The 13745-nt window shown below is 54.6% G+C and overlaps 4 protein-coding genes across 4 annotated transcripts; 2 read left to right on the forward strand and 2 right to left on the reverse strand.

The window, feature by feature from the left end:
* Nucleotides 1–4: 4 nt before the first annotated feature.
* Nucleotides 5–2300, reverse strand: N7498_009624 (Sec1 family protein; the record flags this gene model as incomplete). The annotated part of the gene is made up of 4 exons (XM_058456680.1): nucleotides 5–1495; nucleotides 1551–1762; nucleotides 1979–2174; nucleotides 2226–2300. The coding sequence occupies 4 exons, from the start codon at nucleotides 2298–2300 to the stop codon at nucleotides 5–7; spliced, it is 1974 nt and encodes a 657-aa protein (XP_058303579.1).
* Nucleotides 2301–2674: 374 nt separating this feature from the next.
* Nucleotides 2675–3998, forward strand: N7498_009625 (putative plasma membrane SNARE protein (Sec9); the record flags this gene model as incomplete). Its single annotated transcript, XM_058456681.1, has 2 exons — nucleotides 2675–3886; nucleotides 3939–3998. 2 exons carry the CDS (start codon nucleotides 2675–2677, stop codon nucleotides 3996–3998), a joined length of 1272 nt encoding a protein of 423 aa, XP_058303580.1.
* Nucleotides 3999–4629: 631 nt separating this feature from the next.
* On the forward strand, nucleotides 4630–6168 carry N7498_009626 (uncharacterized protein; the record flags this gene model as incomplete). The annotated part of the gene is made up of 1 exon (XM_058456682.1): nucleotides 4630–6168. The coding sequence occupies one exon, from the start codon at nucleotides 4630–4632 to the stop codon at nucleotides 6166–6168; it is 1539 nt and encodes a 512-aa protein (XP_058303581.1).
* Nucleotides 6169–7089: 921 nt separating this feature from the next.
* On the reverse strand, nucleotides 7090–8290 carry N7498_009627 (C2H2-type zinc finger protein; the record flags this gene model as incomplete). The annotated part of the gene is made up of 3 exons (XM_058456683.1): nucleotides 7090–7249; nucleotides 7303–7778; nucleotides 7839–8290. 3 exons carry the CDS (start codon nucleotides 8288–8290, stop codon nucleotides 7131–7133), a joined length of 1047 nt encoding a protein of 348 aa, XP_058303582.1. The 3' UTR covers nucleotides 7090–7130.
* Nucleotides 8291–13745: the final 5455 nt, after the last annotated feature.

Genomic DNA, 13745 nt, shown 5'->3' on the forward strand with positions numbered 1-13745 from the left:
AGCACTACGCGGCTTTCGCAAAGCTGCCCTTTTCAATGGCAACGTCCATCATGCGATCGCCGCTAATCAAATTTGTCGTGCAAATAATAATCCGTCGGCGCGGTGCCTCCTGAGCAGCAATGAAGCGCAGCGCAGCAATCTCCGTAAAGGTAATACCTCCAAGGAAGAAGACATACACCGTCTTGGTAGCGGCATTTCCACTGAGGGTCTGGCGGGCCCGCACAGCCTTATCGTCTCCCTTCTGGACAAGGCTAAAGGTGGAGCCGCGGGCACTCTTGACGACATCCTCAAATCCGAGCCATCCGGGAGATGCTGCGCTAGGGTTGTTTACTGACGCGGCAGGGGACCCGCCCTTGACCAAGGAGAGGATGTAGGGTTTTTGCAGGACGCATTGGACTAGGCGCACGCTGAGTGGAGCGAATCCACTGTAGACGTAAGAGATGTCGTTGGGATCCTTCTCGCTGACCTCCTCAATTACCAGGCGCAGGTTCTTCCGTAGGTATCCGTAGTTTGTCTTTGTGCCGGCTTGCGCGCCGGACGTGGGGAGAAGCATGCTTGTAGCTGAGGACCGGGGCTGCAGGAGCTCCATCTTCTCCAGGGCCCAGAAGGTCAGCAAGTGCTGGTGGCCATATGCCTGGACGACCTGTCTCTTGAAGTTCTCCAGGTCGCGTGGGCGGAGTCCGCCTGACATGCAGGACTCTAGACACAGGAGACGAAGTACACTTTTCAGCGGAACGTCACGGGCAATGAGCTCTTCGATGGTTTCGTGTTGATATGTGGGATCGGCGCCTGCGGCATAATTCTGCTGGACTTCCAACACCTTCCGGAAGGTCTCGGATCGAGTGAGTCTCATAATCTCCTCTGCGAGATTTGTGTGGATCCGAAGACTCTGGTGTTCCAATTGATAAGTCGGTAGTTTATTCACGAAATCTCGAAGCTCGTTTGTGGTCTTGGCTGAGTGACGGGTTTCGTATTCATTTTCCAGGCGGCGAGCTACCTTGTTCAAGATATCACCCACAATGGCAAAGTTTGCATCTCGGAGTTGGTTGAATAATTGATCGGACGCATCCAGCTGAATTTTTCTTTTCAGTCCCTGCTTGGCCTGCTGGGGCGTCTTGGATGATTCCTGAGACTGCGGTGCAGGCGCCTGTCCCACAATGCTGGTATCAACGTCGGCCTGGTTATTCTTGATGCCGACGTACTCATCAATTAGACCTTCGTAGGTTAGTTGCGTCAAGAGTGGAGTTCCAAAATCAACGTCGCGGTCGATAATGATCAGGTTTTCTGTGTCTGCACTCGGGAGAAGGCCTCGAGCGCCCGGGTCTGCAAGGCCAGAGCTCTCTTCGGCGTCGAGCTCTTTTCGCATCCGCAGCAAAAGATCTGCCAGACGACGTGCATTGTCGCCCTTTCCGACGATTCGAGGAAAATAGCCATGCTTCTGTTGGATGCCCATGAGAGCTTTGGCGGCATGGAAGATGCAGCCCGGGTCCTTGTTCTAGGCGGTGTCAGTACAGCGCAAGCTGCCAGCTGCTGCCACGGGGTAAACCTACCAGGTACAAATCACTGAAAGCATCGTTCAGCTCTAATGATAGAATGTCCTGTTCCAATGGCAAGAAGTAGAGCGGGAACTCGGCGATGTTGACATCGCCGATGATGCCGGCCTCTTCCAGCACGGCATTGCTAATGAGGGTTCGCCGGGGAGCGAAAAGGATGGAGAATTCATGTTCAACATTTCCATTGTTCTGTAGACGTTTGATTTGCTCTATGGTACTTGAATGTCAGCTCATACTGATAGCGATCAAACGGACGATGACGGGAATGAAAGCCAGATAAAAGAGCTTGGACAGTATTGGGATCTTTTTGACTGATTCCGTAGAGTAGGAAGACGTCTGCGTCTTTTACTGATATTTTCCCAAGGGCAGTTGCCCGAGTCTACGAGAGGCAGCAACGCTGAGAGGCGAATGGAGACACGACCTACCAGCCACCGTGCGCACATGCTGCGCCTTCTCTCCACGAACGAGAAAGACGACATTGCGCTGGGAGGAGTCGATGTTTGCATTCTCCAGCAGAAACACGCGGTCTACACCGTATTCCTGAAGCACGGAGAACTTGACGAACAAGCCGACCGGACCCGCCAGCTCCTGGCTGATGACGAGGTTCTTCTTGCCCCTGGCCTGCACACGGCATTAGAGGAGGCTTGGGGGTAGAGTAGCATTGGTACTCACGCCTTCGAGCAGGGCGAGCAGGTCTCTGCGAGCCTTGTCACGGCAGTGATCTGCATCTCCCAAGGGCGCCATCATGCCCGAGGAAAAGGAAGGAGACTTATAAAGGTGGCAGTGGCAGTGGCAGTGGCAGGCAGAAGACGTCGCCAAAAATAAACGAAGCTCACTTTGCCGTTTCGGGCTTAATGAGGTGGCTGAGTCATTCCGTACGTCTGCCGTATGGGTGTGGTCACACCCGTGCCTCTGCGCCCTTTGAATACGTGTAACTCTCGTCATCTGCATACCATTGTAAACATCGGTCGAGACTCGTAAAAGCTCCCCTGAGCACATCAAATTCATCCGAAACATCTCCTCTTCTACTTCTTCCCCCCGCCTATTAATCTCGCCTGTTTCGTGTCCTTTTCGATTCTCAAGCGCTTCCCTTCCCGTCTGACCCCATAACTACACTCAACATGGGCCGGTTTGGATTCAAGAAATCCGATGGCGACGACGATGACAGCAACCGCCGGGGCCTGTTTGGCTCGCGAAAGAAGGACAAGAGCCCTCAGCCTGGAGCGAACCCTTACGCCCAGCCGATTCCTACGGACCCCTACACCAGAGCCAAGATGAATATCGGTGTAGCTCCTCTCCCTCCATCCGAGCAGGGCGGGATGGGCTCCCCCGCCCCCGCAGGAGGACCCCACGCAATCCCATCCGACAACAAATTTTCCGGCTACACTCCCAACCGCTACGGTAACCAGGGCGGATACGGCAGTGACCGCTTCGGCGGTGCGAGCCCGAGCGCTGGCGCCGGGCCAGCATCTCGGTACGGTTCTGGTGGCTATGGAGGATTGGGCAGCACCGATCCGAATGACCCCGGTGCTGCGGATGCCGATCGCAGCGAACTCTTCGGCGGCGCCAAAGACCGCAAGCAGACCGGTCCTCCTGGAACCGCCCCGCCGCCCTACAGCGAGGGTGGACCCAATTACGGTGGCGGCAGCAACGAATACAGTATGGCGACCTTCCAGGACCGACAGCTCACAGCGGAGGAAGAGGAGGAAGAGAGCATTCAGGCAACCAAGCAGGAAATGCGGTTCGTCAAGCAGGGAGATGTCGCCTCGACACGGAATGCCCTTCGCGTTGCAGCACAGGCAGAGGAAACCGGTCGCTCTACACTGGCCCGTCTGGGTGCGCAAGGTGAGGATATTCACAATGCCGAGAAGAGTTTGGACATGGCCACCGTCGAGGGACGTATTGCACAGGAGAAGGCGCGTGAATTGAAGACGCTCAATAAGAGCATGTTCGCCGTTCACGTGGCCAACCCATTCACCAGTGCCTCGCGCCGACGAGAACGTGATGAGCGGATCCTCAATACCCACCGAGAGGAGCGTGATCTCCGCGACGGTACCCGGGCTGAAGCACACCAGACCAATTCCCGTATGGAACGAGTCTTCCGCGACATCGATCGGGAGGCTGGCAAGCAGAGCAAGGGCAAGAAGGCCAATGTGACCGAGCGCGCCAAGTACCAGTTTGAGGCCGACAGCGAGGACGAGGCAATGGAGGACGAGATTGAACAAAACTTGGATCTTCTCGGTGGTGCCGCTGGCCGGCTCAACGGTCTCGCCAAAGCCACCGGCAAGGAGCTCGATGAGCAGAACAGACATCTGGAGCGCATCACGGGCAAGGTCAGTACCAGATCTTTCAGCTGTTCTGGGTTTATGCTAACGTTATCTGCAGAGCGACTTTGTCGACGACCAACTTGCCATGAACCGGGCCAAGCTGGACCGCATTCACTAAGCCCTTTACGGCTGGAGTTGGGATATGCCCGGTGCTATGCCACTCGATAATCATCAATTTGTCTGAGCCTTTCCTTCATCAATAATCATTTCCGGCGTTGACCTGCATCTTATGCCGTCTTGTTGGCAAAATCTTGAACGGGCAATTAGACTACCGATTTAGTATCATAATTGCATTCTATTCTCTCCGCCATGGATCTTGACTCACTAAAGATTTGTGTAGCTCTGTAAATCGAGCCAGAGAGTTCTCTATCTTTAGGTTATCTTATCGACGTCACTGTTGTCGCTGATCTCAACTTGTCATTAACTTCCAGCATGCACAGCCTACGCCTATTATCAGAAAGCCCGGTGGCATTCTTTAGGTATTGACAATCAGGCTTGACATTTTGAAACTCCACCGACCTATTTTACACCGTGCGAACTTTCAAAACTACATTCCCCTACTGCGGAGTTCAACCCCCCAGATGCGGGGAGTGTGGGGATGGACCTCGGAGACTCACCCTCCGAACCCAACTATACACCAACAGATCAAGCTATATCAACTAGCAGCTCCTTAACCTCCAAGGAAACCTCTTCATCCGACATCTCAATCTCATTACATTGCATCTACATCATCATCCGCAACACCCACAATGTCGCCACCGCCATCAACCTGCGACGTCCTCGTAATAGGCGGCGGCAACGCAGGCTTCTCCGCCGCCCTCTCAGCAGCGCAAACAAACCCAAGAGCGCATGTAGTCATCATTGACAAATGCCCCGCCAGCTGGGCCGGCGGCAACACCTACTTCACAGCGGGAGCCTTTCGCACCGCGCACAATGGGCTCGCCGACCTCCTCCCGCTGGTCAATAACACGCCGCCGGAGAAGGCCGCGCACATCGACATGCCCATCTACTCTGAGAAAGACTTCACGCATGATCTAAATCGTATGACGGGCGGGCGTACCGATCCGGCGCTAGCAAAGGTCCTAGTGCAGGACTCTCGCGAAGCCATCGGCTGGCTTGCACAGAACGGCGTGCGCTTCCAGCTGTCTTTTAATCGACAGGCGTACGAAGTCAACGGTCGACTGAAGTTCTGGGGCGGACTGGCGCTGAAAACTGAAGATGGAGGAAAGGGTCTCGTCGAAGACCATCTACGCGCAGGACAGAAGCACGGCGTACAAGTATTCGTCGACACGGCAGCCACCGCTCTCCTCACAAACCCGCATGGCGCTATAACGGGCGTCGAAGTGCTCTGCCGTCCACACCAGAAACGAACCATCACCACAGGCGCAGTAATCCTCGCAGCCGGCGGCTTCGAAGCAAACCCGCAACTCCGAGCCCAATACCTCGGGCCGGGCTGGGACGCTGCGCACGTCCGAGGAACACCTTATAACACGGGCGACGTACTACAAATCGCACAACGGGACGTGTCTGCCAAGGCGGCGGGCAACTGGTCCGGCTGCCACAGTGTCGCGTGGGACGCGGATTCGCCCGCGCATGTCGGGGACCGGGGTTTATCGAACGAGTTCACCAAGTCCGGCTACCCGCTCGGGATCATGGTGAACCGGGACGGGGAGCGGTTTGTGGACGAGGGGTCTGATATGCGGAACTATACGTATGCGATGATCGGGAGGCGGATTCTGGCGCAGCCGGGCCAGGTTGCGTTTCAGCTCTGGGATGCGAAGACGACGGACTGGTTGAGGGCCGAGGAGTATAGGGCTGAGGTTACGAGGCATTTGAAAGGGGATAGCCTGGAGGAACTTGCGGAGGCGTGTGCTGAAGTTGGATTGGTTAATAAGGAGCGGTTTTTGGCTACGGTGGAGGAGTATAACAAGTCTGTGAGGCCGGGGAAATGGGATCCTGCGGTAAAGGATGGTTTATCTACTCATGGGTTGAGTATCCCGAAGTCCAATTGGGCTTTGCCGATTGACAAGGCGCCGTTCCTGGCGGTTCGAGTTACTTCTGGTATTACGTTTACGTTTGGTGGGTTGGCTGTGAACCCTGAGACGGCGGCAGTCATTTCTGAAACTACCGGGGCTGAGGTTCCGGGGTTGTACTGCGTCGGGGAGATGCTTGGTGGTATCTTCCATGACAACTATCCCGGTGGAAGCGGACTGACTTCCGGTACTGTCTTTGGTCGTCGAGCTGGACGAGCTGCGGCTGAGGATGTCGGTGCGAGAGATCGGCTTTGACGGGAGAGCATAGCTTACGATTTTAGACTACTATGTAGGAAGAAACTTGGTGTATTCACAGAAGCGGGATTAGACAATATCTTATAACTATAGCGACTGTAGTTCGGACGTAACACTGGCAGGCAATCGTGGCCCGCGCCAGGCTCGCCGTTGATAAATCAAAACGCTTTCGCACCAATGCCACGGGTATCACATCAACACCATTCCCAGGCTGCACGATACGTGCAATTGTTGAAACATAGCAGACCCGGTTGAAGCAGAGGGCAAACCCCGAAACAAAACAAAAAAAGCCAGCCGGGAGTGAGATAGATAGAAAGTCCATTCGATCAAAGCAGGAAGGGAGTAAAGAGATTTGAGAAAAAAGGTATTATCTAAACCATGCAGAGGCATATGCAAGGCAGAGAAATATTAGAATAGAAGAGACGAAAGCCTGCTGTGAAAGGGTAGACGAGAAGAGAAAAGGGGGTCCCAGAAAAGAAAAAAAAAAGGAAAAAAGCATCGCATCATCACAAGCCCATTGGTATCGAGAAAAGCACAAAGTGACTCCCAGGTCTAGCGAAAGAATAAGAAATGAAAATGAGAAAATCAAACCAGGAACGCAAGCCAGCCGGTACCTCTATGGTCATAACGTGGGAATAAAGGGGGGAAAAAGGATCAAGGAAGCTCTTCCTTCCCTGCTTGTACCGAATCCGCTGGATCCCACAGACTGCCGAAGATGAAAGGAGGACCCCCAGGTGAGTCAGGGGGGAGGAAGACGCGAGAAAACGAGGAACAGGATAGAATCCATTCTGTTATACAAGGAGGAATGGCCAGAGCAAGATCGTCCAACACAGTTGGACGCCCTAGCTCGGGAGGCGGGTCTGTGGGTGGGATATCGGGCGCGTCAACGGACGCACAGCTGGGAAGAGAAAGAGGGCTCGAATTAAACGAGCGAGCAAGGGAAGCATTCATGCGAGTTGAATTTACTCGTCCTCGTCGGGAGAGTCACCTTCCTTCTCGCCCTTGTGGACCTTCTTGTGTCGGCGCAAGTTGGAAACCACGGAGAAGTGTCGCCCGCAACCTTCCACGTCACATGCGAAGGCTTTTGGTAGGTCAGTACTGATTTTCTTGATTCTCGGGGAATTGCAAACTCACGCTTCTCGCCAGTGTGGCTATACATATGTGTCTGCAGAGAAGAAGGACGGGTGAAGCGCTTGTCGCACACCTTGCACTTGTGCTTCTTCTGCGTGTTGGAGGGCATCTTCGAGCTGAACTGGCTCATCATAGACTGTGGGCCCGGAGGCGCGCTACCAGCCAGGAGGCTGGCAGGCCGCGGGAGAGTCCGTGACTCGTAAGACTCGGATGTCGTCGAGCTGTAGTCGGTTACGGAGGAGTCGACGGAGCCCACCGACGCACTGTAGTAGGGGTAGTTGCCGCCCGAAGAGATGGAGGAGGCAGAGCTGTGAGCAGAAGGGAAGCCATAGGAGTCGGCTGAGGCCCTCGCACCGCGAGGGCCGTAAATGTTGCGAGGAGTCAGGTCCTGACTGAGCGCCACCATTCCGCGGCTGGCGTCGAGCGCGTCGCCGAAAGTGGGCGTTGGTGCGGGTGCTGTAGAAGCCACACGAGCATCTCTGTTACAATTCCTCGCGTTAGAAGCAAGCCACAGGCACCGGAACGTAGGATTCACTTACGAATGCGACATGCGACGGGCGTCCTGGGGCTGGGATGGGTGAATCGGGGTGTAGCTAACTGGCGCATAGGTCGCCGGCGCGAAGCTGCTCATGGGCGGCGCGGTGGAGTAGGTCGAAGGCTGCTCGAAGCCGGTGCGCGGTACCTCATGTTGCATTCCCATCACCTCGGGGCCGTAGCCGGTGGTCGCGTAGTTGCTGCCGGGCACCATTGAGGGCGCGGACACGGGCATACTGGGGTAGGGCATGGACATAGCGGCGGTCCGGCCGACATCCTCCTTAGTGTTGATGGGGAGGGTACTGTTGCCCATGGAGGTTGCGTAGACCGGAGGTGTCGAGTGCGAAGTGGTGTGTGCGGCCCAAGGGTCTGTGAATTGCGGCGGATTGTGGTGGTACACACTGTCGAAACTCATGCCGCCATACGGGCGGTTCTGGTTTTCCATTACCATCGTCATGGAGTCGTGGGCGCGAAGCGCGACGTCGCGAATCGATCGCGCGCAAGTCGGAGATCTGGCTCTTGTTTCCCTCGTGTGTGCGAGGGGTGGGAAGGTAGACTGATCGTCTGTTGTTGATCCGAGGGGGGAGTATAGAGAGGTGAAAAGAGAAAGTGATAAGCCCGAAGATCCCTTCAATAATTTTTTAGTTTCAGCAGGTGAAGAGAAACACAGTCTGGGGAAAGGGGATCGGCGAAGCTTAAGAAGGGACAAACACTACTGGAGGCACGATACTCCAGCGGCACGTCGTCAGTGGCACTGGGAGACGGTGCAGATCGCTGGTTCCAATACTGTAACGTTACCCTTTTTTTAATTTTTTCCCTTTTTTTTGGGCTTTTCCCTTTTTTTTTTTTTTTTTTTTTTTTTTTTTTTTTCCTTCCAAACCACAACTTATTCGGATCCTTATTTTTATCTTGCAGGATTGGAGGCATTGCTTAGTGCGAAAAGTGATCCTCCTAACGGGAACCAGCTCCTCGGACCCTCTGGCTTTATCCCCATTATTCGATTTCGGAACTATACATGATATTCGGGACATATTGAGGTTTGATCGTCACACACTGATTTAAGCTGAGGAATGGAAGATCTGGAGAAATCAAAAATTAGACGCGCTGCAAATATGTCCCAACCACCCGTGTCCCAGGCATTTGGTTTGGAGTGAAGCACTGTAGGATTGAAGAACTCCGTTATCGGAAGAAAAGGGGGGATGGTAAAGTGCCAAAAAGGCAATTCGGGATGAGGGAAATCATGGGACCCAAAAAGCAGTCGCTGACCTCACGAAAGGGGAGAGTGGTAGGAGTGGTAGGAGTGGTGGGAGTGGTGGAAGTGGTGGAAGTGGGGGGCGGTGGGAAAGTGTAGCGGCCCAAAGGTAAAGGGGAAGACTATTTGGTCAGGGAATGTCCAGCACCCGCACGGAGGGCAACCGATAACTGGCCCAGCCGTGCCGTGTCTGAGGTACGCTATTCCCAACCCGGAAAATATGGAAAGGAAAAAAGGGACACCAAAGAATAAACTCACGGTGCAGCGACCAAGGTTCGCCCTGAGGGTGTTTCAAGGTAGCGGGGAAGGCGATCCCATACGTCAAAGCCTATACCCGGTACCCAGTCAGATTTGGAGTTATAGCCGGCCATTTGATACTCTCCCATTGCACATCGTACCCGGTTTCGGGGTGCGGGATACGGTTGCCATCACGGAGTGATCTTCTACCAGCTTGAACCTCCGGACTCGCATCCCAGGGTGAAAAAAAGGAGTCGTTGGCTCTGGGCGATGGGCACCCAAAGCAAACCCAAATGTGGGAGGGGCCCACGGGGACAAGTTTGGGTCGCTCATTATTGGCGCACCGCGAGACCCTCCCAGAGGCAAAGATCATAAAAGTGGACTAAAAAAGGTGACGATTCACACGCAGGGCTTTCAGCCATGTATGTGGGCGTGGGAATCAGTGGAAATCAGAGAAAGAGGGGGCCTTTGACACGGGCCAGAACTGGTTAGCGTGAGGAGGACCTTACTTCAGATGTAAAGCCCCGATCAGAATTTATCGAATCAATAGCCTCGAGCATTATTGACGCCTGCATTCTCCTCTCTCCTCTTGACGGGTAGGAATTCGTCAGGTCTCCAAAAATGCCCAGGTGCACAGGTGCACCTGATGACGTTTCCTTCCCGTGAGTCTATCGAGAACGACTCGTGAAGGATGTACAGACTACCAAAGAAATAATCAGACTTTGGTTCGGCTAACACTAGGGAGACCTTATCCCGTACGTAAGATGCGAACGCCATGACGGAATGCCGGATTTTTTTGATTTTTTCCATTTTTCACCTGCAGGACGGCTCGGGTCCCAGCCTGAACCCTTTTCCGCCATGCGACCTGTATCACTGTGCAAGTCATTTCCTCGTATATGCCCTCAACAGAGGGGCCAATGCCGATGTCAGAGAGCGGACCAGCATATCCCGCCACGGGGACCTTAGCGGCGCGGCTCCTGCAAATAGCGCGGCAGATGCGACCGGGTCTGAATTGGACGCATCACACCTGCCGATTTCATGGTGGAGATGGTGGCCCGTGGCAATGGTGAAGCCAGGATGCCCGAGGATGGTGTAAACTCCCCGATGACAGTATACCAAGCTTCCCTGGAATCACAAGGATCTGATCCGAGCCAGAGCAGCCGAGGGAGGCTGAAGAATATCCCCCCTCTTTTGATATTTAACTTTGAACCATACTCTAATTATCCCGGTGGTCGGGGAGAAGGGTGTTCCCTGAGTCACTAGAGTTCCTGCTAGAAGCTACATGGTTCCCACCGTACGGCTGTTCACCCAAAGCCACCGCCACTGCGGAGAGCTATCGGAAATCACCCTGAGCGGAACCGTGGACCGACTCAAGACAATCTGCTTTTTTCTCTTCCCCTGGCCCGGTGTTGCGTGATCACATTGGTCTCTCCGCATTCCCGACGAACCCAGCGCAACGCCACCGGCGTCCCATGGTCACCGTAGTTTTCCAGAAAAACAAGCTCGCCCAGATACTTATGGCCCTGGAGACTGGAACCCGAGAGACAAACCATATACCCAGTCGCCGGATGCGGAAAGCAAAGGCGTTTCCACGGATCGACAAGCGTGCCTCGGAAAGTAGCCGTGGGTCCGCGAATGCCGGGACGCTATCGAGTTTGAGAATTGGAGTCGCTCACTCTACATATGTATTCTACACTGCGGTACGGAAGAGGTTACTCCAACCACCGACTTTCATTTCAGGTGCTTTCTCGGGAGCATCACCTCACGGACTTGGAAACCGGGTTCGTCCACTCATTTCGGAGTTTGCTCTCCCGTCAGGGGCCGTGGAAATCCACTCGGGCTTGCTACGTGGTTCTGGCCGAGTCCGGACTCATGCGCTTGAACAGTTCAAGAACCGATGGAGTCCTGGGAAATTTGACTCCATGCGCGAAGTGAGCAAAACAAGCACTGCGCTGGGCTTTAGTCTGAGCGTCCCCTGCCCAAGCCGTGTCTAGCCCGCTCGCCTCACCGGCCTCAATACTATTGCATCATTGCATCATGGGCTCGACACGATGCCGTGTTGCCCTGTGCGGAATTAGAGGGTTCCAATAGTACGGTCGACTCTCGGGACTATTGCTCCTCGGTTTTTAACCGAGAGAGACCGCCATCTCTGACAAGGCACTGGGGAAAGTCTCCTTATTTTTTTTATTGATTCCACTCCGTAGGAACCAAACCTAGATCCAATCAGGGAAACGGAGTGAGCCGGATGAGCAGAGGGAGATCGAGAGTCAATCCACAAAGTGTATCTCCCCACCGTCGACAGGAAAGGAGGCCCAAGCTTACAACACGGGACGAGTGGAGCAGTGCATGAAGGAGGCAAAACACACGACGCCTCCGCTGACCGCTTTTCGCTTGGTCCCGCCGAGAACGCAGTCTGTAACACGGCTCGCCCTTTTGACGCCATGGCCATGACGCGTGTTGACACCTCTCTCGTGTACTCTCCCAATGGGGTAGGCCCAATCCCTGCTCGGCCTGCCTTTCGGTAAACTCTCCATTTTCCCGAGGATGGCGCTGGAAATTGAGGGGAGCAATGATGCAAAGGGCGGTCAGCGGTCAACCTACGCACAGAGGCACGCTGAAATGTCGGCGAAATACACGGACCGCCATTCTATCTGTTCTACGCAACCCAATGGAGGAAATGAAGGACTCTTCATACGCATGTCCAAAGACGGGCAGAACGGACGATGCACAACAACCTTCTGGGGGATAAGCGATCGCACGTTGATGACATCGACGATCCGAAGAGGATCACCAGGAACCAACCGTACAGTAGAAACCAACCATCCTGGCCGGCTGTCATCTGCACGGGGCTCCGATCTTGGCGGTGCCCACACGGCAGATCGTCAGCGAGATTGTCCTCTAAATTCAAGGTTGACTTTGTCTCATGTGCGGTGCACATCACTGTTTGGACTCTATCCAGTACGGACCGTCATGGTTGCAATTCGCATGTCACTCATCCAGGTGCCTCGTCCGCGTCATTCCTTTCCTGCAGAACCACAACCAACTTTCTATACATAGAACACGCCCCAACACCCGGTCAGCAGAACCAGATTTTGCCATCGAACAAACTTTGGGCAAGGCAGGAAGGTCCAGGGTCACAGACCGGATAATTTGGCTGAGCGTGAGACTCCATTCTGCATCCACCGCGCCTTCAAAAAACAAGGATAACGGGGTTTCTGCTGCTCACAAAGGTCTGTGGACAAGCGCTGATTGGGTGCGCGGGTGTATCCCGTACACCCGATACCGGACGTCGCAGGGGTTTACCCGTATAGTTTAACTGAGGCGGGCGCACGGTTCGACGTCCCACATTTTTGTGCAGACCCAACCCGGTAATCGCCGCACAAGTATGTGCAGCGAATCCACCTGGAGACGGCAGATAGTCGATAGCCGAGCTTGGCATCGCGGGATCGACCAATAGTACATGATAGAGTTGAGGGACCCACCAGGAGCTGACGCGTGCTTGTCCCGTGTAGGGTTTGTCTTGGTCAACGTGGTATGGATGGGGGGGCCCTGAACACCTGAGAACTGTGGAATGGTTCCTGTGTTCGACCAGGCCGGGAGGCTGTTTGGTTTGATATTTATATCTCAACCTTTCGGGTCCTCGCCCTACAGTAGGCTCTCCCGGGTTAGGGTAGGGGGACCGAGTACATGAAGCCATTCTCAATTGAGCCATGACGTGATGGAACTCCCCGCAAAGGCCCGTTGGCCTGGTCCCCTAAGGGCTAGTACGAAAATACAAAGGCATAATCCCTGCGTGCGATCCTGGCGGTCTCCACCGCGCTAACGACACTGCCACCTTCAGGGTCGACGCTAAAACCACCTGAAACGCACCGGTGCAGGGTGGATCGTAAGCTCCCTCTCAACCATCGGATTTCCTTCAGCCCTGACTGGCTGCCTTCCGTCCACCCCCAATCGTTCAAGATCGTGGCCGGCGAGTTCTAACCCTCCTGAGAAACTCGAGCTGCTGCCATTCGTGTCTTTTCCAGAATCCCCGAATCAGGCGCTAGCACCCTACCGCTGCTAGTCGCTAGTCGCTAGTCACGGAACGCAATTTCCCCTGCTCCCTCCTCCATTACGTACGGCCTGGATGTGACCCGAACCGGTTTACCAACGGAGAACTTCGGGCTTCTCACCGTATACCCGTATACCACGGACACGTCGACGCTGAACTTGAGGGGGGTTTCTGGTGGCTGCTTTGTCACCCACCCCCGCCACCAAACCTTGCGGAGCACAATCCGGTGCTTCCCGTTGGACATGAGGCTTCCATTCTCCGCACAAGTTTCGCAAAGTTACGGTGTGCGCTGTCCATCCACAACCGCGTTAACCCTCCGTATCTCTCTCTATCTCTCTCTCTATCTCTCTCTCTATCTCTCTCTCTCTCTCT

This window comes from Penicillium cinerascens, assembly GCF_028974065.1.
Source record: "Penicillium cinerascens strain IBT 15544 chromosome Unknown scaffold_4_segment0_segment1, whole genome shotgun sequence".
Lineage (NCBI taxonomy): Eukaryota > Fungi > Ascomycota > Eurotiomycetes > Eurotiales > Aspergillaceae > Penicillium > Penicillium cinerascens.